General features: G+C 46.9%; 1 protein-coding gene across 5 annotated transcripts in view; it reads left to right on the top strand.

The window, feature by feature from the left end:
• DLG3 (discs large MAGUK scaffold protein 3) overlaps positions 1-25,986 on the top strand; it is a 60,206-nt gene extending 34,220 nt beyond the window's left edge. For 3 of the 5 annotated variants that reach the window (XM_059050391.2, XM_059050398.2, XM_059050395.2), the window contains 11 exons: positions 611-725; positions 13,319-13,495; positions 13,742-13,817; positions 14,635-14,734; positions 18,410-18,451; positions 19,748-19,798; positions 20,389-20,490; positions 21,278-21,450; positions 21,844-21,953; positions 22,288-22,379; positions 23,455-25,986. In XM_059050391.2, coding sequence (XP_058906374.1) covers positions 611-725; positions 13,319-13,495; positions 13,742-13,817; positions 14,635-14,734; positions 18,410-18,451; positions 19,748-19,798; positions 20,389-20,490; positions 21,278-21,450; positions 21,844-21,953; positions 22,288-22,379; positions 23,455-23,561 — 1,145 coding nt within the window. In that variant the 3' untranslated portion in view covers positions 23,562-25,986. Of the gene's footprint in view, positions 1-610; positions 726-13,318; positions 13,496-13,741; positions 13,818-14,634; positions 14,735-16,647; positions 16,694-18,409; positions 18,452-19,747; positions 19,799-20,388; positions 20,491-21,277; positions 21,451-21,843; positions 21,954-22,287; positions 22,380-23,454 lie in introns of all 5 variants that reach the window. The other 2 variants (XM_067024309.1, XM_059050396.2) reach the window with 2 other exon arrangements.
• The last annotated feature ends 215 nt before the right edge of the window (positions 25,987-26,201 follow it).

Raw genomic sequence — 26,201 nt, 5'->3', positions numbered from 1 at the left:
AATTGTTACTGAAGCCAAAGACCCTGTTTGTTAAAAGGGAAATAATTCAGGAGAGCTTTGTGATCTTTTCTTCTGATTGTGAGGTTTGTTTTTACCTTTGTACTGCATTCCAATGTCCCCCCTCAAAAAAAAGTCATCTAGAAACAGATCATCTTCTTTGCCTAATAGTGATATAATGGCCTCAGGTCCTTCCCTGCCCCACCACCCTGCATCTCAGGGCCATCTGTTCTCTGCAATCCACTTTTCGGGAAAGTCTCTTTTCCCATCTGCTCTCCTTGGGCCTTAGTGCCTGCTCTAAAGATTAATGAAGGCTGCCCTGGAACCTCTTTCCAGTTATTTTTTTTTAAGGATCAGTGAGCTTTTTCCATTCGATATGTCCAAATGTTACTCCTTTTTCAGGTGCATTCTTTCATTCTACTAGTCTAGGGGTGGAGAGAAATCTTTCTGTGCGTGGAGGAGGTACTCTGCTTATCAAAGCAAAGATTGACTGGGCTGGCTCTGGCTGCTTTGAAGCCAAGGGTACTCCTGGCTCTTTGGCTGCTGGCACACAGGCTTGGTGCAGCTCCTTGGGTTCATTCTTTTCTTGTCCTTTCCCTTGTCTCTCTGACAGAATACAGTCGCTTTGAATCGAAGATACATGACTTGCGAGAACAAATGATGAACAGCAGTATGAGCTCTGGGTCTGGGTCCCTGCGAACGAGTGAGAAGAGGTCCTTGTATGTCAGGTAAGTCTCACCTCTGAGCACCAGGCCTTGTGCTGCACGAGGGGAGCTCTGTGCCAACCCAGCCCTTCTTGTTTAACTAGTGGGGTAGGGAGTGTGTACTCCCAGTACTAAAACAACACTTTGCACTGTATGCTCAGGTTGTGTACTTTATGGTCAGTATCTCCTCCCTTTTGTGAGCTGGCTTCGTTTTTGCTCCTGAATGACTCAGTATGGGAAAGTTTCAGTTTGCTCTAATTGTAAAAGACTGTTGGGTGATTGTTGCTAGTCAGCATTCAGAGAGCACTCAAATGTTCAAAGTACTTTGCTTGCAATCTGTGATTTGAGGGGAAACTTGGCATTCCCCCCTTCCACATATGCATAATAGACATCAGAATTTGCATCCGAGCATATCAGCTATCACTGTGTTCTGGTACTGGGTCTCTTTTAAGAAACCAAAGAACTGACAGGTTGCTGCTTTCTGGGTTTGTTTTTTTTTAATTGTGTTCCCTCAGTCCCTGTGCACTGGTCTGCTGTATCTGAATCATGGGACATGGGATGGGATGGTGTATCTTCCACAGGAAGGGTGGGTGGAACGGATATATAGCATTGAGTGTATTGCTGCTGAAAGCTGTTCTGAGATACTGTCCAAGGCTGAGCTTTTGACCCTTGAGTCACATTATAATACTTTGTCAGGTCAAAGTACAAACCTCTTAGAGAGTTGGATTGCTAAATGAACACTATGGACTCCTCCTAGAATTAGGGATAGTTTCCTTCTTCCTGCTTGGGCTTCTTGGCAAAACCCCAACAGTCTGGGGCAAGTACATTGTACCTCTCCAAGGGTAAAATCCTCAGAAAAAGAGGTGGTAGGATTACTCCTCTGAGCTGTGCGCGCGCGTGCGTGCGTGTGCGTGTGCGTGTGTGTGTGTGTGTGTGTATGTGTGTGTGTGTAATGCTTGTATCAGACTCTTGGGTTAAACTTTTTCTAGTGACCTCTGATACCAGATGTGGGGTGGGGAGGGGAGGCTACAGTTGCTAGTTGCCTGGCAACGTGACATCTACTCTGTCCTTGGGGATAGCCAACCGATATAAATGCTAATTGCAGTTTTTCTCTCGGTGCTTGATTTTCTTCTTCCTTAGTTGCTAGTTCCTGACCCTCCGGCAGGGAGAAGAGCCAAGGGAGCCCATATTTGAGCCTCAAGCCCACTAGAACCCTTCATGGTTCTTTTCTAAAATGAACCCTCAGCTCTACTCCCTCTGTGTTGACAGCAGCTTTCTTCACATTTGCTGTGAAGAGAGGAGAGCGGGAGGAAGGCTGGACTAGTCATTGGTGATCTTTTCAGTCTCCTGTTTTCTGTCCCTAAGCCCTTGCTCTGGATCTGCAGCCTAGACACTGGGGTGCCAATGGGGGGACTCAGAAATATGCTGTCGCCTCCCGCAAAAGGGTAATACTTATGTGACTTGGTCAGGATTGTTCCATTCCCGTGCTTCCAGCCCCCACAGATGTGGCACTACAGTATGTGTGGGAAGCTGATCTTTAGGCAAGACAGTTTCTTTGGAGAGCTTTATTTCTAAATTGCCCCTCTCCACCTATCCTGTGCTAGAGCTCTCCCTGCCTGGGCAGGGGAATGGGGCATCAGCTCTCAACCTGGAAGACCTGGAACACCCTTCTTGTCCTGGAAAGGGACGCATTCCGTCTAACTCTGGGGAGGAGGGTGGAGACTGCACTCTGTTTCTAGTGAATCAGTTTATACAGTTTATATCATCTGCCCTTAACCTTATGTAGATAACATCTGTATCCTCAGAGGAAAGTAAATATGGTTTAGAATAGTGAACATTTGTAATCACTAGAGTTCATCAAGGGAAATAATATTTTATGGCTAGATTAGCGAGCTGAGGTATTTCGCTAAGCTAACCCTCTACCAAAGCCTGAAGCCTGGCTCACTCTATTGCTTTTTGTACCTGTTTTTGGCCTTTTTTTACTCTACAGTAGCTTCCTTTTGTTCAGCATTTAAGTATATTCAAGGTTCTTCCATTCTTAAAAAGGAAAGAAAAAAGTTCCCTGGATTACCAATAGTCCCTTAAACTATTGTCTTGTTTCTCTTCTTCTCCTCACCACATTTGCCACATTATGTGCCAGGAAACACTAGCTCCTCAAGATGTTAAGTCTTGTGTGAAAAATCAATGGTTCAGTAAGTTGGGCAAATGCAGGATTAAACAGAGGAAAATAGGGTTCTTTACTGTGATCAGTCTCCATGAGGGACTGTACTAGGCAGTGTTTCCCCCAAAGATAGGAGCATGGGAGCCTTATTTGGAGAAACTGGTCTTAGCATCCAGGCTGGGAAATATTGCAGTCGTCTGTACTTGCTGCTGCTATTTCTTCAAATTGCCTCTCTTTCAGTAGGAAAGGAAGTGTGCATCTGCTTATCAGCATGGTGGTATGGTTCTAAGCAACTCTGGAAGGCTCCAGAGGGGCAGAAGCCCAACTCTGTCAGTAGTGACTGGTTCGCTGATTCTCTGCCATTGGTCTGACCTCTTCACATTTGTTTCCATGAGTTACCTGCTTTCTTCTTTAAAGGCTCTCTTTCTACCTTGCTGGCCATTCCTCAATACGTTTCATTAGCTCTGCCCCATAAACGGCAATGTCATTTATGTTCACAGCTTCAAATACTGTAGTGTAAATGACAACTCTGATCTCTTTACTGAACTCCAGACCCACATATCAACCACTTGTTGCACAGATGACTGGAGCTGCCCTCCCAGTGCCTCAAACAAGCAGTGTGTTCCAAATGGACCCCCACACCTACTCCTCCTCCTTACTTTCCTTATCTAAATTAATTGTGTCACCCTATCATGTGGAAAAGGGATTAGATTTGTTCTGTCACCCAAGGCAGATCTCAACTCAACATAAGGAAGAAAGAGCTCATGATTAAAACTGTCTGAAACTGGAATAAACTGCTTCTGGAGATAGTAAATTTGATTCTTTGTCACTGGAGGTGTTACCGAAGAGGCTGGGCAGCCATTTGTCTGGGTGTTGCAGAGCGGGTTGAAGCTAAAGATCTGCTCAGAGGCTTTGAGTAGTTCCCAGTGTCTTCAGGATGAAGGGGAACAAACAAACATTTTAAACAAACATTTAGGGGAACAAACATTTAAACATTCTCTTTAAATTGCTTGTAAAATCCTTTTAATAATGCTACGAAGTGGGCATTATTATTCTTATTTTTCAGGTGAGAAAACTGAGATTCCAGTTAGACAGCTAAGAAGTTCCAAAACTGGAATTTGAACCTGGTTCTGACTAGGGTGTGGCTCTCTCATCATTTCCCAAACTTGCTGATAGGAATCAGCTGGCATGCTAGTAAAAGTACAGATTCCCAGGCTCCTCTTCTATCGATTTAGATTCACCAGGTTTGGGGAAATGTATGTTTTTAACAAGCAGTCATAATGCTTAGGAATGACCACTTGTTTGTCACAATAGACATTTCTGTTTCACTCGAACAACTGAACATTACACTTACTTTAGCTCCTGCCACGTGGAAAGCAGTAAAGCACAGGCCTGAGAAATTGGGCGTGGGCGTGGCAGTAGATTCAAGGAAGTGGTAGACATGGTTCCCGCCCTCCAGCAGCTTGCCATCCACACAGAAGATACTGCGCAGCAGGTGGTTAAAGTGAAGCAACCCTTTACAGTGGGATTTCACCTCTAATTCTGTTTGCTGTTGTTTCCCCTTCTGACATGCTCCTCCTCCCTTCCCTTCCCCTGAATCTCTATCCTCCTCTGGTGTGCATGGGGTTGCAAAGCTGTTTTGAAGCAAATAACACCCTCTTGCAGCTGCACCAAGGCTGTAGCAGGTGAAGCCTTAGGGAGCTGCGGCCGCACTAACCACAGGGGAGATGGGATTTGTGGAGCAGGAAGCAGGAGGAAGAAGGAAAGATAACAGTGTTTGGAAACTGAAACTTGGTTTTAAAGTCACTAGTGACTTAATGGAAAGGCCTTTCCCACCCTTCACCATACTATAGAAACATCTCTTAAATAGTATAGGCAGGGTGAACAGAGCCCCTCTTTCTGCCCAGTCTAGGGCCTTTGCTCTGCCGGTTAATTTGCCTTCCACACTAGAAAAGTCCACAAAATATGCCTCTCTTGAGCCTTTTGCTCAGGGTAAGGGTGATTAGATGTTTAAATCAGGCCACTCTGATGTGAAGGTAGTAAAAAGACACAGGGTAGGTTAGAGTTCCAGAGACCTCCACGTTCTACACTTGTATTTAATTTAGTTTATTTATTTATTTCATGAATGAACAAAAGACCTTATCCTCCAAAGCTTGCCAAGAGGCTTGATAGTACATTTGTAGAAATAGCTTTTGAAAGTCTGTTCTGGCTAGCCTGGCTACATTCTTTGCAGTCACAGGACAGCATCAGGCATTTTGGGAGTCCTGGCCTTCTGGTTGGCCATCTGCCATCCCAGTTTTTTTCCCACTCTAGGAAGGAAATCATGCCCCATCTGTAGTCCTGATTCAAGAAACAATGTCAAAAAAATGTCAGAAATATTGGCTGGGTCATCAAAGAAGTCTGGAAGATGCTCCTTCTTCTTAACAAGCAGACATTAATTGTACACTGCTCTGTGCTTAGCCCAGGGTGGTGCTCGGGGGAGCCCAACTTTGTCTTGCTCATTAGTGAGTTTCAGTAGTGGATTAAGATGCCAACGAGGTAATGTTGGCAGGCTTCACTATCTGACAGAATTTGGGAGTGATGATAATCCGCATCTTAAAAAGCCACCACAATTTATGTAGTGTTCAGGGCTACCAGAGGATGGGACAGTTTCCTGTATCAGTGATTCTGGAACTGCCTGTTGCTAGATCCTATACAGACACCAGTCCTGGACTTGTAATCCCCTCAGCTGATCCAACAGGTGCTGTGAACCCCGAATATTCACACATTGTGAGTCTGTGAATGCCCCTCTAACTACATAATTGCTCTCTAAGATCTGAGACTCTGAGGTAGACTAAGGAGAAGAGTGCCCCCTCCCCTGTTCTCCATGTTCCCTTCTTTAAGGTGTGCAAGGGACTCCTGACATGCTGCCAGCTGCACTTGCTCCTCCTGTGATGACCCACCTTGTGTCTACCTGAGTACTCAAGTTTGGACTTTTGAGTTGCTCTTCAGGAGCTGCTAGAAATTTTAACTGTCGCACTAAGGTCAGGGGCTGATGAATGACTGCTGCTTTACAGCCCTCTGCATCCTTTAGATGGACCAGGCAAGGGAGGGGCTGCTGAATTTTTAAGTAGTATGTGCCCTTTATCTGGTACTTTCTGTCTCAGGCAGCTTGGGCAGCTGTAACAAAATACTATAGGCTGAGTGGCTTGAACAATAGACATTTATTCCTCACAGTTCTAGAGGCTGGGAAGTCCAAGTTCTAGGTGCTGGCAAATTCAGGTTATGGTGAGCCCCCTCCCCCCCCCCCCCCCGCTTCCTGGCTTGTAGATGACCACCTTCTTGCTGTGTCCTCATGTGGCCTTTCCTGGGTGTGTTCTGAGGAGAGACAGGTCTCTTTGTCTCTTCCTTTTCTCATAAAGGACTAATGTTAGGATGAGGGCCCCTCCCTCATGGCTTAATCTAAACCTAATTGCCTCCCAAAGGCCCCACCTCAATTACCATTACATTGGGGGTTAGGGCTTCAACAAATGAACTTAAGAGGGGGGAACCCAAACATTCAGCCCATAACACTGACCAAAGGAAGAAATCGATGTCTCCCAACTGGTATGGGAGGGATATACAGTGGAAGAACACTGCAGGATAGTAACTGGGAGGGTGTTCTGTGCTCCCTGCCCCAGCTTGGTCTCATCCACCATTCACGAGCATCATACATGGCCTCAGTCCTCAAAGGGCTTTCCCCAAAGGGATATAATATGAAAGATTAGAAAACTGCAAGAGTTAAATAGCAATAAACAGAAAATATAAAGAAAGATCACTGCTAAATACGTAGTATGAATTTGGAAGAAGGAAATTTGGAGTGGGCAGGGTCACAGAGAAGGGTGGGACTTGGGTTGGGCCTCAGAGGAGCTGCTGATGGTGCAAGGGGACAGGCAGAGCCTCCCAGGCCAGACAGATGGCTGGGACCACAGGCAAAGAGGTGGGCACACTACTAGGTGAGCACAAGGAAGCAGCTACTTGCCTTTGAGGCTGTAGTACTGAAGTGCTGTTGTTTACTTTGCTTTGAGAAACCTGCCTGACCAGTTTCCTCCGTAGTTGCCATTTTCTTTGCATTCCTGTTCACTAAGACACCAGGGTGTCTGGGCCAGAAGCGTATAATTTCTCTGAATCTTTCAGACCCTAAACTTTAAAATTTAGGACCTGAACTGCAGAGACTTTGGGCCTGGTAATCTGTTTACTTTGAGCTGATTATATTCCTGCTTCCCCACTTGGCAGTGAGGTCCCTGCTGAAAGGAAGATTAGGCAAAGTCCTCGAGCGTATGCATCATCCCTGTGGGCAGCTCTCAGGGGATACTATTTGAAAGGTCACCACTTAAACAACATATCTTTCAAGACCTTTCTCCTTAGGAAACATAGGCAGCAGCATTTAAAGCTGCCGCGCTGAAACTTAGCTTGGGAACTCCAACTGCAGACCCTGGGAAGTGAGCATCTGCTTTTCGTGCTGCTGTGACTTGGCTCCGGAAGGTGGCTTCATCACCCACTTTCTGTTTTTACCTGGGACATGCTCTTTACCCTGCTGTGAAGATAAATCAGTATTTTCTGGCCTGGCCATGATGTTTGAGAAATTGTGGGATAACCCAAGATCTGGCTCTCCTTTGCTTCACAGAGGTACATGGCCATAACCAAGGAGAACATATTCAGGGTTGAAGTCAATAATCTTTTATGTAGACCACTCACTGTGATCTTAGGCTGTGGATGGTAATGTTTCCATAAGCTTTGTTCTTTCCTGACATAGTGTTTCCTTCTGACCTGACCAGTCCTTAACTTGGAGGCCACCATGAGATTCTTTATATTTACACCCAGGAAGGATAAGGAGTTTCTGAGGCTTCTAGTCTCCCAACACACCATCTTGTCAGTAAGCTCACACACATGAGATGGGACCAAGGTGACAGAGTAGTTAATTATGGTCTTTCTTCAGGTATCCGGAGAAAATAGGTGTTGCTTTTTTTTCCTGCTCACTCTTGGTTTGAGTCAGAGGTTGAAAAGGTTGGTTGCTGTGTCATCTGGGCCCTGCATGTGTAGGATTTTGGCTCCAGGACAGTTGTTCAGTCTGATTTAAAAGGGGCGGTATGTTACTGCCTTGACTTTCCTTAGTGCTTGCCCTAAGGATAAAAAGGGGCGGGCAGGAGGATATATTCATGTTGTGGAGAAAGGTATTCTTTGATCCTCTTACCAAGCCTGACCAGACGCATTTGTAACAAGGTGCTAATCACTGTCACTTCCTTAGGTTTCTAGGCTGTTCCTAAGAGAGACTGTTAATGCTAGAAGGCCACAGTTTAGCATGCCTCTTAAAGATCTTAGGTAGGTAGTCAATATTTTTTCAAAATTTATTAAGGTCTAATTACATGAAATACATGTCATTTGAAAGGTGGTTTGACTTTACTACTCAGGCCTGTTCTCTTTTACTGGATTACTTCCCACATGAAAGTTTAGCCTGGTAATGATTTTCCTTTTAATTTATTTGGTTGCACCAGGTCTTAGTTGCAGCACGTGGGCTCCTTAGTTGCGGCTCACAGGCTCCTTAGTTGCGGCACGTGGGCTTCTTAGTCGTGGCATGGGAACTCTTAGTTGCAGCATGCGTGTGGTATCTAGTTCCCTGACCAGGGATTGAACCCAGGCCCCCTGCATTGGGAGCACGGAGTCTTAACCACTGCGCCACCAGCCTGCTAATGATTTTTTTTTTAAGTGAGGCAATGAAGTCGGTCACACAGGGCCTCCTAAATGAATGCCAGACTCCTTAGCTGGACTCCAGGCTGTCCACAGGCAGGCCCTGGCCCGCCGCTCTCCCGAGTGCCCGGTGGTAAGGCCAAACGTGGGTGCTGCTGACCCCAGTACACACCCTGGGCTGCTTGCCTCCGAGCTTCTGCTCATGCTGTTCCTTCTAGCCGGAAGGGCCTCTCCCCATCTCTGTCTTTGAAATCTGAACCGTCATCGAGGCCCACTTCAAAGTTAACACCTCCCCATAGATTCCTCAAGCTCGCTATGACCTATGCTCCCTCTGAAGGCTTTTAGGCCTTGGTTTGTCCTACCCTTGTGCCTCTCGCTATGACACACTCTGTCAGATAGCACACTCCACAAGGCCAAGACTCATTTTGCTTCTGTATCTCCCTTCTGTCAAACACAGTGCCCCAAAGTAGACTCAGTATGTAAATAATGGAAGAAAGATATTTTCCAGACATAGCCAAGTGGACAGTTAGCTTTTTTTTTCTTTTTTAAAAATGTGACCGTGACTTAGAGTTTACCATCATACAACTCTAAGATGAGGCCCTGTGCATCTCTGGGACTGGTTTTCATTGTCTGTGAGGCACTTTTCAAGTTCTTAGTCAGACAAAATTTCAGCAGGAAGAGATTTGGAAAACAAATCAAGATCATGACAATGGAAGGACTGTTGAAGGAATTAAGAATGTTTAGCCTGGTAGAGAAGACCTAGGAAGGACTCAGACTCATTAAATGTTTGCACTGGAAAGAAATTTAGAGAATATCAAAGGAATTTCCTTTATTAGATAGCAAGTGGGATGAAATGACCCTTGAGGTTTCAGTGTTCTGCAGAGCTCTTCTCATTTGCTGTTCCGATGGCTAGAAAAGGAAATTCTTGTCAATTCACCTTTTACGTTGTCAACTGAGAATGATATTGTAGTTCAGAATTTCAAATTCAAATTTTAGGCTACTATGTTTTTAACAAAATCATGGTTTAAAAAAAGCGTTGTCCATTCTGTTGTTCACCCTTGCTCATTCACACATTCATCAGATAGAATGTAGGTAAACTTAGGTACTACATTTTATTGGGAAATTGCCTTTTTTACCTTCATTGCCAGGGAACTTGGAGCCAAACAGGTTCCTCATCTGAAGTAAATGACTCAAGTCAGGTGCCTGGGTTATTGACTCCCCTAGCCCCTTTTTTTTTTTTTCTTTTTTAAAAGTGCCTAGAAGAGTGGTGTCTGTTCATATTAGATGCTGATAAATATTTGCTTAATTAATGAATATCCTTAAGAATAGACTATTGTATCATCATTTAAAATATTAGTTTTGAAGAATAGTCAATGATATGGGAAATATTAATGATACAATTTCAAGTGACAAGTAAGGTTGCAAAATTGTGTATACACACCATGTTTATAACTTAGATAAATATGTATTTTTTGATTTGTGTATTTATTACACAATATTATATAATACCACAACAGTATGAAGAGTTACTGCTAAGTTACATTAAATGTGATTTTTCTATTTTTAGGCTTTATATTTTTCAAATATTCTATAATGAGCTTATATTATTTTAATTTAATTTTTAATGAAATTAATGCATAATGGATAGTTTAAAATGTCAAATATTACAATAGCATATGCAAAACATTTAATCCCTTGCCTATTCACCCCCTTTCTTGCTACACAAAGGTAACTGCTTTCAAATATTTTAACTGTAACAAAAAGAAATAGTAAATCTAAATAGCCTTCTATGTGTTAAATAAGGGAGTTAGAAAATAATAGGGATGTAGAAATATAGTCAAATGAAAAATCAGGCATTTATTTCCACCAGGAAAAAAAACAATAGAGGACTTCCCTGGTGGTGCACTGGTTAAGAATCTGCTTGCCAATGCAGGGGACATGGGTTCAAGCCCTGGTCCAGGAAGATCCCACATGCCGCAGAGCAACAAAGCCTGTGCGCCACAACTACTGAGCCTGCACTCTAGAGCCTGCGAAACACAACTACTGAGCCCGCGTGCCACAACTACTGAAGCTTACGCACCTAGAACTTGTGCTCCGCAAGAAGAGAAGCCACTGCAATGAGGAGCCCACATACCACCACAAAGAGTAGCCCCCCTCTTGTGGCAACTAGAGAAAGCCCACGTGCAGCAATGAAGACCCAACGCAGCCAAAAATAAATAAACAAATAAATTTGTTTAAAAAAACAATAGAAAAAGTTTATAGGAAAGGAGGGGTAGTCATCTATGAACACCACTTACATAATGATGTAAAATTAAATATTGTTTAACCAAAAAAATGTGATGTAACTAAATTGGGAGGACAGGGGAAAAAGAATGGGTGAGTGCTATAGAAGACAAATGCATAATGTCTAAAATGTAAAAAACAAAGCAAGAAGAAGCAGTTGTTTAGAAATATGTTAGAAAATAAAAAGAAACAGCTAAAATATTTGAAAGCAGTTCCTTTTTAAATTGAGTTACATTTTTTTGAAAGTCGTAAAAGGAGCACATGCCTGTGGTTTAAAAACAAACCAAACAGTTCCATTCCTGACACGCAGTGGGAACTGCTGGCATTCTTGTTGCCTTGGATCTGTGCTTATTTTGTTTTTACTTAGCTCGTGTTATGTGTTTTAATATTGTAAAGTATCCAAAATTCATCTTGGAAGTAAACTGACCTGTTAGTTTTATTTAAATCTCAGATGTTTAATCAATTACCAATAATTGGATTCCTCATCCAGAAAGTGTTTACATCAACTTTACTGTATGTACTCCAGCTTCTTACTGCTGTTGCCAAAGGTCAATATGGTTCTGTGAGGTGCTAAAATATATATTGGATTGTCCCTTTTATGTTTTAAACTTGTAACCAGTAAACTCTCCCTTCTAATCTTCTACAGACTCATCCTAATCTCTCCTAACTCATTTAAACATCTTTCTTCCCTCCCCAAACTAATTTGTGCAGAATCCAAACTCTGTTCTTTTCCTTACTATATTTGTTTTAATCTTTGAAGCCCATAATGACATTTAGTGTTACTTATTGTCACTTAGGATAAGGTCTTCACCATGCACGTGTTCGTAGGAAGCTCTGACGGAATAGCTTCCTTGCTTTAGGACACTCAGTTTCGAATGCAGTGCAAATGTGTTCAGATTTGATTCTATCACACAAAGCCCAGAAAGAACCTTGGGGATGGAGGGCCTCCTTAATCTGCTGACCTCAGCCTCTCATTGCTTTGAGTGTGTAAATTGAGGGAGATAAAGGGCTTTTTGTCAGAATTTGGGTATTTTCATTTTGAAATACTCTGACAGTGACTTCTTAAGGATTCCATTTTAAGAAGTTTAAGATGCAGATGGGTGTTTCACACTCCACAGTTTTATGACCTTCTGCATTTCATTTGGGCCGGCCTGCACATGGGGAAATAATATGTTTTACTTTGCAGCTTCCCTCTGAGCCACAGATCACTGTATTGCAGGTAGAAGTCTAAGTCTTGGAACTAGTTCTGGGAAATCTGCTGGGCTGTATGTGCAAAGGTGTTAACAGAGAATACGAAGAAGACAGAGCCTAGATTGCAAGTAGAAAAATACAAACTTCTCACTGAAATCACCCATTTGTGGTGACTGCGTATGAGGAGAGAGCCAGTGGATGAGAAAAGTAGACACTTTCATGTAGATGTGTTTGTTCTCTGAGCAGGGGAGCTCTGCTGTCAAGTACCAGCTTCACCAGAGCCGAAGTCAGCGGTGTATCCTGAAGGATTGAACTTGTAGCTTTGGTTTAAATGTTCCTTCAAATCCACCCCCTTTCCCTGCTATCTCATTATATGTGAGGTCAGATTAATGTTCCTAAGTTGTCTTTTGATGTGTCACTTCCTTACTCCCAAATCTTCAGGGGTCACTAGATCAGGTCTATTCAAGACCTCCCCAAATTGGCGCCAGACCTTTATTTCCAGCCTCATTTTCCATGACTCTCAGCTGCAACCAAGCTGGTCTCCTCCTTTTTTTTTCAAGCCTAGATGGAATAGCTCTCTCCCCACCTTCTCCTACCTCTCTCCCCCTTTAATCTTTACTCTGCATGTCTTGTCAGAGGACCTGGCTTCTGTCCCAGTTAGTTTGGTGTGTGACCTCAGTCAAATTATTCTTCCTCCTTGAGCCTCCGTTTCCCCATATATGAGAGAGAGAGACTGAACTGGGAGACTTCTTTATAGGGGCCCCTTCAACTTTATCCTTGTGCGGGTCAACATCAGCCCTAGCTTTTTCTTTCGCTGCCCCAGGATGCACGGCCCTTTTCTCTTTTGTATTTATACAGCATTTACCGTTCATTGTTTGGGATTGTAGTTAACATTTTTGTGTCCTATCTTCAACTACTTTTTAAAGATTTGTTGTAAACTGAGACAGCCCGTTGGCAGAGCTAACTTGTTTCCCTGGGATGTGGCTGAGGGAGAAGACTAGCGAGGGTGTTCTGCTTTGGACTCACACTTCATGTCCAGGAGCTGGGAGGAGATGGGACTCATGAAAGATTTTTTTTCCCTTATGCCCCTTGTTGGGAGAGTGGGATATTTACAATGTCAAGACCTAAAAGAAGGATGCAGTCTCCCACAGAATTCCTTCTGGTCTGCTGTAAGGCTGCTGGGTGTGTGCTGACTCTTTGGGTTGACCTTCCTCTGCCATCCTTCCACCTATTTAGGGTTGAGATAACCATTTCATCCTTCACTGTTTGTTTCCAGGGCCTTGTTTGATTATGACCGGACTCGGGACAGCTGCCTGCCGAGCCAAGGCCTCAGCTTCTCCTATGGTGACATTCTACATGTCATTAACGCCTCTGATGATGAGTGGTGGCAGGCGAGACTGGTGACCCCCCATGGAGAAAGTGAGCAAATTGGTGTGATCCCCAGTAAGAAGAGGTGAGTCATCATGATCATGAGAGAGGTTTTCCTTACCCTGTTCCTGGTATTGATTTCTTTTTTACCTATTATAATATAAGTTGCTTGAGAGCAGTGGATGTGCTTTATTACTCCTTTTTGGTAGAGAGCTGGTGCTCAGGACATGGTTACGATTCAGTGAGTCAAAGATGGCTGCTGTGCCCACTGCACCCCACTGCTGAGACCATACACTGGCAGTAACAGGACTTCTTTCTGACTCCAAAACAGGGTGGAAAAGAAAGAAAGGGCTCGATTGAAAACCGTGAAGTTTCATGCCAGGACGGGGATGATTGAGTCTAACAGGGTAAGTGGGGATCCCCAAGGAAGTCAGCCATATGTGAAGAGGCATAAGAAGCTTGAAGTCTGTCTGGTGGATAAGAGAACTGGCAAGCACAAAAGAAGATCTCTTTTTCAGGGCGCTGGCTCTGTCCTATCAGAATACTGACTGCTTTTCACAAAGCAGAGAGAGCGGGCACCCAACCTCTACAGCCAGTGTATACTACTCCTCCCTGGGTAACTGGCTCTTGAAGATGTGTTGGAGTTGGACTGTTTGGAAGGCTGACTTTCTTGGGGCACATGAAACCACTTGTGGGTGTCTCCCTGGCTGTAGACCCTTTCGGAGCTGTGGGGACCCTGAACAGAGCCTGGCCTCGTCATCCAGCCAGCAAGGCCAGCCCCAGAGCTCCGACCGCCCTTCAGACCAAACAAGGCACGAGGGCTCTCTCCATTCACCCCTTTTCTTCTGTGAGCTTCACAGGCCAAAGAACTTCCGGAGCGGTAGAGGGAAGAGAGACACGGAGTAGATGACTCTGTGTGTATCAGTGGCACCTTAGGGCATGTGTCCAGGAGGCTACAGTGACCTTTATCCTTTAGGAAGTACCAGTGAGTGCTGTGAGTCTGGATTAGGTAGAAACCTCTAACATCCCTACAACATTTTCCTGTAAACATAATTTTCCTCTTACATCAACTTTCATTTAATCTCATAGACTCCATTTGTGAGAGATGGTCTTTTGTTTAGCTCACCATTGTCTCCATTTTAGTTTTTCTTGCATGCTTTAAAATCCATTGTTCTGTTTTTTTTTTCTTCTGTCCTTCCCCTCCATGTTCATGTTCTTTCACAGTCGATCAAAACGAAACGTAAAAAGAGTTTCCGCCTCTCTCGAAAGTTTCCATTTTACAAGAGCAAAGAAAACATGGCCCAGGAGAGCAGCGTACAGGAACGTAAGTAGCAGCAGGGAACAGAGAGCAGGCCACCCACAGCCCCGCCCTCTCTTCCTCATTTGCACCGAAGACTGGGAAAGTGTGTGTGGGTATGGGTGTGGGTGTGTATGTGTCCGTGTGTGTCGGTCCCCCCGTCTGTCCGCCATGTGTGCGTGCGTGTGAGTGTGTGTGTGTGTACCTGCTTATTTGCAGAGTCAGGGTAGAAGTTCTGCACAGGGAGTCGTTGGGTCTTTTTTGTCCAGCTCCTCGCTCTGAAAGAATGTTGGAGGCTCTGAGGTAGAACTGGTTCCAGGGCTTGCCCACCGGAAAGTCGCTGGCACAGGCATTGGGAGTGCCTGGCTGAGCTCTGCGGTGGTGGGTGGTGAGCAGTTATCATCTACAGTGTCAAGTTCAGAAAAATGGTTTTTCAAGAAAACCAAGTCTAGGGATTCAGTGTTGCTCTCCTGGCTTCTTCCTCTTGTGTTTTCTTTCCCTTATCTTCACTCATCTATGTCAAGAGAAGAGCCTTTTCTTCCCTGGATACCTGGAGTTGGGCCTACTTCTTGAATTACATGCACGTGCATATGCGTGTGATGCATAGGGATGTTCACACGGCTCTAACAGACTCACTGTCTTCCCAGAGTGTTACAGAGCCAGCTTTCAAAATAAAATTCTTCTTGCTTAAAGGAATTGACACCGAACGGGGTTTACTAAACATTGTCCAAATAAAGGTTTATTGAGCAACACAAAGCTGGTTTGATAGAAAAGGCCACAAAGCTGGGCTAAATGAACTTGCCATCCTGAGAAATATTCTCTTTCTACCATGTGCCTCAGAGATTAACTGCTCTCACCCTAACCTTAAATACCAGGTCAGGCTGCTAAATTATTTCTCACATGGCTCATGGTGAATTGTAAACTTCTCCTCTTCTGCCTCACAAGGAGGGGTCTCGGGGTCCTGAGCTGTTGGGACAGCAGGAGACTGACTAGTTCCAATAGGGAATGTCCTTTTTCTAGGCCAGCATGTTCCATGGTCATGGAATACATAGGTCATCAGCATCTGGGGTGGCAGCTAGTAGATTACAAGGGTGCCCTCATCCAGATGCAGGCTAGGGCTCACAGTCCTGGGTAGCTCAGTAAGAAGCACTAGGTGCAGTAGGAGGCAGTCTGAGACAGAGGCCTGAGGTGAGGTCACCATAGTTCGTTTACCAGACAAGTTCCAGAACTTCCGTGCTGAGCCCAGCCTGGGGAGGCTTTGCTGTTGGACGGCCCAGCTGAACGGGGGAGGGGATTGGCTGCTGGATAAGAGTTGGAACTGCCTAGTGCTTATTCCCCAAAAGCTGAGCTCATCCCCTGTGGTCTGCACAACTCAGGTCAGCTTGGAAGCCCACACCTCAGACTGCATGAAGCTTTCCTTGAAGGGTTTGGACAGAGTGAGTCAGTATTGGACGAAAGCACCTTGGGATGATGATAATTCTGCCGGCCTGTCTGCCACACATAGATGTTTGATTTTTCATTCACCCTCAGAGGGAAATGGTGATTTCAGGGGCAAAGCAGAGATGGCTGTGTAACTACACATTTAGTCAAAGCAGGTGCTCCAAGCCTTGGTAAGTCACCTGTTTGTCCTGTTGGCCTGTAGGCTATATATAGACCACCTCAAAAAGGTCATCCACTCCAGGACCTTTTGACAGCAAACTGGGCAGCATGAAGTCCAGGTATCATATATGACCTGGGATGTTCTTTCTGTAGCAAAGTTCTTAACCTGGCTATATTTATAGGTCTTCATAATATTTCATACTTCTGTCACTGATGCTCACCTGGCTCTGTATTCTTCCTTCCCCTTGTCTTTTTTCTCTATTTTCTGTCTTCTCCCCCAATTCTTTCCCTCCCTCCCACCCTCCCTCCCTCCCACTTTGTCCTGCTGTCTGTGAAATTAGGACTTCCCTGGGTTAAGTGACGATTATTATGGAGCAAAGAACCTGAGTAAGTCAAAATTACATACCGTTAACTATTTATGGCATGAGTGGAGTTGCTGGGGTTGGGGTATAGGGGACATGGGTGAGGGCAAAGGGCGGAGGGGAGTGCAGTGAGAGAATTTGTGAGAACTGGTACCATAGCAGGAGGAATTAGAAGTGGCTCTGAATGTCACACTTTTGCTCTGGATCCCTGGTACCCTAATAAAAGCCTATCATTCATGTCTCTTTTTTTCCTTTTTTACCTTCAAATGGTGTGGAGCCGTCTTGGCATCCCACCTTATAAGTGAGGGGGGGCAAGAAGTGCTTCTCCAGGGGTGACCACTCAGCTCATCTCTAACCTGTTGTTGAGGTGAGGGGTGCCCACCCATTGTATTCTTCCAGTGACGCAGCGCTAAAGAATTGGACTTAAGAATTAGCTGTTTCAGTCTCTATAAACAGGGGGTAAGAGTACCGTGAAGCCCTTTACCCAGCGTACACCTGGGATGTCCCAGAAGGTTCAGGGGCCTCAGCAGATGGCTGTGGGCTGGCTCCCCACAGAGCATCTCTAAGGGGCTGAGCGGGTGGGAGCCTCGACAGCGTTTTCTGGACTATATATATATATTTAGTGCTTTAGCTTGGGAAAACTCTGACCAACCTCTCCCCTCTGGAAAATAATCCTAGACTTGAAAAACGAAGGGACCTAGATGACAGGGCCTTAGCCTCCCTGCTGTGTGTGCACACAGGCACGTGCACACACACGCGGCCGTGCCGGGCAGGTTCTGTTAGTGGATACTCTCCTTCCATAAGTAATAAAGGCATGATGGTAAAGGGGCTTCATCGGGGGGTTGCTCAGGAACTAGCATGGGTGGTGACTCAGCCAGTCCTTCCTGGGGGCCACAGCATATCACGGTCTGGAACAGTGTCATCTTGGCTGAAACGAGCAGTGTCTCACTCCATAGTTCGTTGTTTCTATGTTTCATCTTCATTCGCCTGTCGTCTTGGGAGCAGTAGGCTTTCTTTGGGCCAAACTGTGCTCTCTGCCTCTTGTGAGTGTGGCTGCTGTGCCCGCTCAGATGCGGGGAGGCCCCAACAGCCTGAGACAGGAGGATCGTCTTGTCTTCCCAGTGTTCTTCTTCATTTGTTGTCTCTGTGTTGTGACGTGTCTGTCTTCTCCTGGACGGAGGAGCATCCCCTTTCACCGCTGGGGCCAAGCCCTCTTTCCAGGTAGCAGTGGCAGGAGGGCTCTTGGTTCCACCCATTGGCCAACACATCATTCCCTGCTGACTGCTCAACGAACCCAGTGCTTAGCCTCTTAGTCCTGCACAATTCTGTACTTCAGGGGTTCTATGTGGGGAGGAAATTCAAGAGCAGCCTGGTCGCTGGGCTTCTCTTTGCTACTGTCACTGCCTGTCTAACATTGGGAGGTGCATTTGGGGATAGGATTTGGAAACCATCCAAGTCAGTTCTTCTGATTCAGATGAAGAGGATGCTGCCAAAGATTGGAAGCTGGTAGTCTATAGGGAGGGCCTTGGCAGCCCCAGAGGGCCCTGGGGACAAGTGCAAGGTGGCTGGGGCTCAGGATTGGAGCTGTGCCTCCCAACTGGTAGCCTGATGTGGCAGGCCTCCCGTGGCCTGACTTGGTTGGCAGTTCAGTGTCTGGCTCTTGGAGCATTTGAGTTTTGTGCCACGTGTGACCTCTCAGTGGTGTGTTCTGAATCAGAGTCTCTTTCTTGTTGGCTTGCAGAGGGAGTGACATCCAACACCAGTGACAGCGAAAGCAGTTCCAGTAAGTGTGTGTCATTCTCCCCCATGTCATGTAGCTCTACCACGTGTCCCAGCCATCCTCATTCCAGCGTTGCATGGCTGCCATTTCTGTTCAGAGGCTAGTGCTTCTTTTAGCCATGTACACTTGGAGATCCTGGAAATGCTGTGGCCATTTTGTCCTTATGGGATGTGGATTTATTTAGGCTGTGGATTAAAGGGGAGAGCATAAGCCCTGCAGATCTGGCCAGGACCTGACTTAAAAGCTTCCCTGGGCCCTGGGAAGGCTGAGCAGCCAGTGAGCAAATCCCTGCCATAGCCACTATGGGCTGTAGGTGCTGCCAGTTTTACAGATTTGCTCAGAGACCAAAAGAAGAATGCCTCCTGTGGGATATTGTTCTGAATTGCCTTTCCAGGTCACTAGTACTTCCTGGGTTAAGGCTTGGTGTCCTTACCTTTTAGCTGGGCTAAATGATCAGATGACTGCCCAGTTTTCCTTCAGAGATCTTGTGACCAGGCCAGAGAAGCCACAATTCAAGCCACATGAACTTTGGGACTACTGGCCTCTCCGGAGTTTTGGCTGGAGGCCCTGAGAATGCATCCTGGGGCTTGATGCAGATATCGCTGCCTTCCCCGGCACTGCCGTCAGCTACTTTGGGACCTCCTAGCGCCCAGTACCACGTCACTTGGTGACTGTTTTAGGAAGAGCTCATCACTGCTAGGATAGATGGAGCTCTACCGTGAGGGGAGAGCAGTGCTGAGCACTGCTCTTAAAGGGCACTGAGGACCTTAGCCCAGCCTTGTGCCACTTTTCTGGTTGCTTCTTCCAGTGAAGGGGAGATAGGTAGACCCTTAAAAGGGGCAAAGTTTAGCTGCATCTTTGGGGACCTGCATGAGTGCCCTGACTCCCTTGCCCGCAGATGAGGGGACACAGGCGGTGTGTCTCGACCAGTTGACGCTTTCCTGTGATTCTCAGCAGAGCAAGAAGGCAACTGAGCACAGTAGACTATTACCTATAAGAAGAGTTCTGAGAAATTGAGGTGGCTTTTGGTGGAGGCTTCATGGCTTCTGGGTCATGTCCCTTTGCTCAGCTATATTTCACTGAACAAGAGGACTCCTGACTCCTGTCCCAGGGGCGGTGAAGGTCTTCCTGTGCTTTCTTGCCAATGGGAAGTAGACAAGCCCAAGGGCAGGTGTTAGCAAGTACCAGCTGACAAGGCTGTTTTCTGGCAGAGGTGGGGGTGAAGTGAACATTGTAGGGAGATGAGGACACAGGGAGGCAGATTATAAAGTGCTAACATGTCTCCCTTTTTTGTTGCAGAAGGACAAGAGGATGCTATTTTGTCATATGAGCCAGTGACACGGCAAGAAAGTAAGCCCCCTTCTGAGAGCCTTGCCTTTGAGCCAGTCTGGTGGCCATGGGGCCCGGCCCAGTGGTTGACCGTGGCAGCAGAGGGGTGAAGGTGGGGAAGTAGGAGGGCAGCCAGCCCCTGGGTGCCTCCTTCTTATCTACTTCTTCCTAGCGTTAGAGAGAACAGGGAAGGCCACCCAGTGTGCATCCCTCACTATACTTTTGCTTGCTGCTGGGATGCTTTCCGAAGGATAGGACAGATTGACAAGGATGGCAGAGGTCGATTTCAGTGGATGTGGCCACTGCTAAAAGAGAGGCTCTGGTCCCTCCCTTCCGTGGCTGCTCTGAAAACCCTTGCTCAGCTGTTGGTGCCCATGCAGAGATTTCTCCTGAATCTGTTGGAAAGGGAGATGCTTCTGATTTCATACTTGCCTTGGACTTAGATATTCTCAAATTAAAGCCTCTTTGATGTCTTTGTAGTTAAAAGGCAGAATGGCTGAATATGTGCTCTCCCCCCTCTGAGCGGCTCCAGAGCCTCAGTGCTCCAGGCATACGGGGGGGACAACAGGCTGTCTGGTGGGGGCCTCACTGTCTCTGTGCTTGCTCTCCAGTTCACTATGCAAGGCCTGTCATCATCCTGGGCCCAATGAAGGACAGAGTCAACGATGACCTGATTTCGGAGTTCCCGCATAAATTTGGATCCTGTGTACCACGTAAAAGCCCAGGGCATCTTTGGGAGGGAGGCGTTGGTGCCCTGGGAATTATTGCTCTGATGTTTTATGGAAAGGGCCTGCGGCCAGGTTCTAGGGTTCTCTGGGAACAGGGTGCATCTAACACCCTGGAAGAGGGAGTTTCCCTGGTGGTCCAGTGGCTAAGACTCCACGCTCCCAATGCTGGGAGCCCAGGTTCGATCCCTGGTCAGGGAACTAGATCCCGCATGCCACCATGAAGATGCCGCATGCCGCAAGTAAGACCCGGCACAGCTGAAAAAATAGTTTTAAACAATGTAAAAAGAAAAAACCCACCCTGGAAGAGATTAGGCAGCAACGCATTCCCCCAAAGCTGATGTGGGGAGAATTAAGACGTCAGGCCGGCCTGCTCACTCCCTTGCAGAGGAGTTTGAGTGGTGGTGGTTGGGAACGATTGGGTGCTTGGGGGTGCCCAGCCCACAAGGTGTGGGTGTGGCCCACTGTTCGGCTTGTGAGGCTTGCTGGCTCCTATACCACGTTTGGCACCCTCTGTCTGCCAGACCTTGGCCCAGGAAACCCCACCTTTCTGGTCCAGTTGAAGCTAAAGCAGATAGCTCCCAGCTTCTAACCTGGCGGTTAGAAGAGATGTAGGCAAGACAAACTTCTTCCCAGCCTCTTTCCCCTGACTCATCTGAAAAGCACTGGAGTGGCCCTGGGGCCCAGCGGTGGTTGCGGGGGAACAAGTCAGCTCTCAGGGGCTTGGGGCATGTCGTTGTCCTTGCACCACAGGGCGTTTCCTCTCTTCCTGCAGATACTACCCGGCCTCGGCGTGATAATGAAGTGGATGGGCAAGACTACCACTTTGTGGTCTCCCGAGAACAGATGGAGAAGGATATTCAGGACAACAAGTTCATCGAGGCAGGCCAGTTCAACGATAATCTCTATGGGACCAGCATCCAGTCAGTGAGGGCAGTTGCAGAGAGGGTAAGGAGAGGCGGAGGCAGTGGCCCTACGAAATTACCCTCAAAGGGAGCACAGAAATGCTCCAGCCAAAGTGCTGCGTGGATCCTCATCCTTCCAGCACATGGCCTACCCAGTGGCAGTGCTGACCAACGCCACGCCCGCTCTGCGTGTTCCCAGCCCTGGGTTGGAGGCATCTGTCTCCTCTGTGCAACTCACCCCAGGACGTCACCCACCTGCAGCTGCAGATGTGGCCTTGTCTGGGTAGTAGGAGCAAAGTGTGGAGCCTGGGTACCTCAGAAGTAGAATCTTCCTGGCCTCTCCGGGCGGCCCCATGTTTCCCACAGGTGGATGTTTGGGTTAGCACAGGGCGTAGACAGGGACTGGGTGGACTGATGCCAGTCTTTGCTTTTTCAGGGCAAGCACTGCATCTTAGATGTTTCTGGCAATGCTATCAAGAGGCTGCAGCAGTCACAACTTTACCCCATTGCCATTTTCATCAAGCCCAAGTCCATTGAAGCGCTTATGTAAGTATTTGCTGAGACTCTCGGCTAGGGGAGGGCCCTGGAAAGGAAATGAAAAATCAAGTGGTTTGTTGGGCAGGGGTAAGACCCAATGGGTGCTCAGTGGAATGTCTTTGCCCCATCCTGTTCACTGGGGGCTCCTTTGGATTTGAGTGCACTTGCGTTTATTACTGGTTGAGCTTTCAAACCTGGAAGGTTTGAGGAATGTTCAGCCTTGGGCCTCTGCTGCTCTCAGAGGGCAGCTGAGCAGCTTTTCAGGGAGCCTGGAACAATCCTTTATGTTAATCAAAGCATAGAACCTAGTTTTGGGTACTGTTTTCTTCCGTGTCTTTGGCAGGGAAATGAACCGACGGCAGACGTATGAACAAGCAAATAAGATCTATGACAAAGCCATGAAACTGGAGCAGGAGTTTGGAGAATACTTCACAGGTAAGTCTCCCTATTGCACAGCTGGGGTAACATGGGAGCAGCTGGACACCTATTCTGTGAGTGTTTCCTAGAGGCCCAGACACCTTGCACAGAGTTTCTGGGTGCTTTTGAGCTCAAGCATTTCCAAAGTACTCAAGTGTCCTCCAGCCAGAGGAGTTTAGCCAGTTTCTGGTATCAACCACCATCACCAAATGCTGCCTTTGATCGTTTTTGTTCGTCTTCATGTCCCTCCTAGATTGTAGGCTCCCTGTTTTAGTTTGTTTCCCTCCCTCCCAGGCTCCCCCATCCAGCACTTGTCCTTGCATGTTTTATGTACTGAGTGAACGTTTGTTGATGATGATGTTTCCCTAGCGTGGTGTTCAGGCTGTCTGTCGGTGTGTGCACACGTGTGCGTGTGTGTGTTTATATGGTCACCTGCTTTAGAAGGATCAGTTCCTAAAAGGTTGGGAAGGTTTCTGTGTAATATGTTGCTTACCTTTTGAAGTACAGGGACATATGTGTGCAAGGTGGTGCTGAGTAAACTCTAGCTGGTGGTCCTACAAGGTTACCGGGGGACAGGATTCATAACTGTCCTCGCATACCTTGGGTCTTGGAGCTCCCTTTTCTGTTAGCATCCGTGTCCTTGTTTGTCGGGTTGACCTCCGACATGGAGCAGATGTGACGGCCCCAGGAGCACGGCACCTTGCCAGAAATTGTGGCTTTTTCAGCTCTTGCTCTGGATAACCAGGATTTTCCACATCTTCTGGTAAGGCTGCGTTAGAATTACCAGCTGCCGGCCTCATGGCAGCCAAGAGGGGCATGATCTACAAGGTCTGGCATCTAATGGGTGCTCAGTAAACATTTTTGAAGAACACATTTTCCTACTAGTTGCTGCTCAGTCTCACTGTCTTAGCAAGTTGACATCAAGCCCCGGGCCTGCAGTGCCCGCCAGTTTCCCCAGCGCCCTGGGCTCCCAGACGGCCGCCTAGTGAATGAGTGGGGCTGAGCTGTGGGACAGTTGGGATGGGCCAGACTGTCAGGGTTTGGGGCAGGGGCTTACTGTGGACCACAGTAATAATTCTGTTTTCCTCTTCAGCCATTGTACAGGGTGACTCACTGGAAGAGATTTATAACAAAATCAAACAAATCATTGAGGACCAGTCTGGGCACTACATTTGGGTCCCATCCCCTGAAAAACTCTGAAGAATCCCCTCCAACCATTCTATTGTGAACAGAAGAAATCAAGTCCCTTTTTCCCTCCTCCCTCTTCATTCCTGTCCCCATGGGGGAGAACAGATGACTACTGTTCTTGTCCCCTTTTTTAGATATGTCCAAAAAATTGAGTTTTCTAGTCCTGTTCTGTTTTTTTAAATTTTTGTTTTGTTTTAGTTTATTTTTTGGGATGATGCCATCTCACTCATCATGTGACTGCGCCCATTCCTGCATGGACCTTTCCCAAGCACTAGCACAGGTGCAAATCCATCAGAGTCATTGTTTTCATAAAACCAAGCAGAAGCAAAGAGAAGAGAGGAGGACTGATGGAAAGACAGACTGGACAGCTGCGCGGCTTATGAAGCGAGCCCCGTGCACCCCGCGAGGAGAGGCTCCCAGGCTTTGCTACGATCTGTACACTGCCTCGTGGCTTGGGACAGCGCGGTCATGGTGACAGAAAGTATCTTATTTATATATAGATATATATATGTAATTTATATAAAATATATAGAAATTATTATATATATATATATTATACACTCATATAATATATATATATATTCACACGCATTTGGACTAGAAAATCTATGGAGACTTCATCAATGGTACTGTGTTATTAGAGAAATGCTTTAATTTTCATATTCCAATCAGATGGCATCTTATATCCCAACTGGTTGGGGAGGGAGTGAAAGTGGTAGTAAGTGCTGTACCGAGGGCACCCGCATTGGTCATTCTCTTGAGAGCTGGGCTTTTCTTTAGGAGGGGTCAGCCAGAGAACGGTGAGGAAAGGGCTTTGGCCCGGGGACCAGAGGCTTGGAGCTGTGACCCTAGAGCCGATGCTGCCCTTGGAGCACAGTCAGGCCCGCGTGTGGGGAGCGAGAGAATGGCTAAAGGTGCTCCCACCGTATTAAATTGCCGATTGTTTTATGCCACCTGATGTGTCTGCATGAGAGGTTTCCTTTTTGTTCATTTTTAAGCTGCTGTTAAACCAAAACCATGTTGTGCTACTGTGTCAGCCTTTTCATTCTTCCAAATTTTACTTTTACTATTTAAGTGAATGTGTAGAATCCAATTTGACCGTGTTCTAAAGGCTCATGATGTTCTGGAGGAGCCGGGCCTCGTGATAGACTAGGTGACCCGGGCATGGCCATCCCATCAGCGGAAAAGGAAGTGGGGGCAGGTGAGAACCGACAGGAGCTGGGCCTCCTACTGTAACGTGTCCCTTCACTCACCTGCCAGGGACATGCTGGGCTCAGCCGAGGCCCTGTCATGGGGCCCACTGGCAGGGACGGGGAGTCACTTGCCTTCCAGCTCTGCACTGGGACAGTGGAACGGCCCTGAGCTTGGCCAGCCGCGTAATGAAAAGTTTGATTTGGGTTTTTTTCGCAGCTGCTTCATATGCCCTACCTACCCCAATCCTTCACCAACAGCTGGTAGCTTACTGTTTCTTCAAGAAGAAAGTAGACTTTAATGCTGTCGATTTGAGCTGTAGAGCTACGATTCACTTACTGTTGAGATGTGAAACCTTGTTGCTTTTTCCCAGAGTCAGACGGCAGTGATTGCGGTCAAGGGGTTTTTTCTCTGACCACAAACGCAGGCAGCAGGTGTGGCGCGGGCCCCGCCCCACCGCACCCCACCCCACCATGCTCCTTTGAAGCCACCATGCTTCCCTCAGCTCCACGCTGGAGGCACGACCCAGGGGAGAAGAGCGGGGACATGCTTGGCCCCACGGTTGAGCCTGTTGTTTCCTAGCCCACTGTGTTAACAACCGGTGCAAACCATACATGTCGAAGATGCTTTGAGTGCTACCAGCCAGATTTAGGAAGTCTGTTAACAGTTCTCCTACCAGCATGATGAGGCTAACTGTAAAGTGTGGAGCCCAGAATGTGGGTAAAGAAAGGGCGGCAGGGCTTCCCTGGTGGCGCAGTGGTTGAGAATCCGCCTGCCGATGCAGGGGACGCAGGTTCGTGCCGCGGTCCGGGAGGATCCCACATGCCGCGGAGCGGCTGGGCCCGTGAGCCATGGCCGCTGAGCCTGCACGTCCGGAGCCTGTGCTCCGCAATGGGAGAGGCCACAACAGTGAGAGCCCCGTGTACCACAAAAAAAAAAAAAAAAAAAAAAAAGAAAAGAAAAAAGAAAAAGAAAGAAAGAAAGGGCAGCAGCTTTACCTGCGCAGTACACTGGATTGGAGGCAAGAGGGGTAAAGTGGTGTCCGATTATGACTCTGGGGAGGAGGGGGTGAGCTGGGAGTGTTTTGATTTCTCTGATGTTAAGTGATGTAGTCTGAGTGATGCTCAACCCTCTACCCCTCCCAGGGAAGAAAAGCAGAGATTCAAAGCAAGCATGACACTAGTTGGTTTACCAGTGTTCCTTCCAAGGAGACATATATTTTTTAATAAATGATAGTTGCAATGAACTGTGGCTCAGAGACCTTCTTGAAGTAGTTGAGAGGAGAGGGTGGGGGCACAACAGTGGGAAAAATGTCCCAAACCTTTGGGGGCCAAAAGGCTCTCTCCTTAGTGACCATCAGCTGACCGAGTCAGGTGTTCCTCTGGATGGCTCTAGACTCCTGTGGTCATAACAGGTCCTTTGTGAAAGCTTTGCGCTCCGTCTTCTACCCCAGCCCCCAAA

The sequence above is a fragment of the Kogia breviceps genome, chromosome X (assembly GCF_026419965.1).
Source record: "Kogia breviceps isolate mKogBre1 chromosome X, mKogBre1 haplotype 1, whole genome shotgun sequence".
NCBI lineage: Eukaryota > Metazoa > Chordata > Mammalia > Artiodactyla > Physeteridae > Kogia > Kogia breviceps.
Note: the sequence above shows the minus strand (reverse complement) of the source record. Positions and strands in the feature narration are given on the sequence as shown.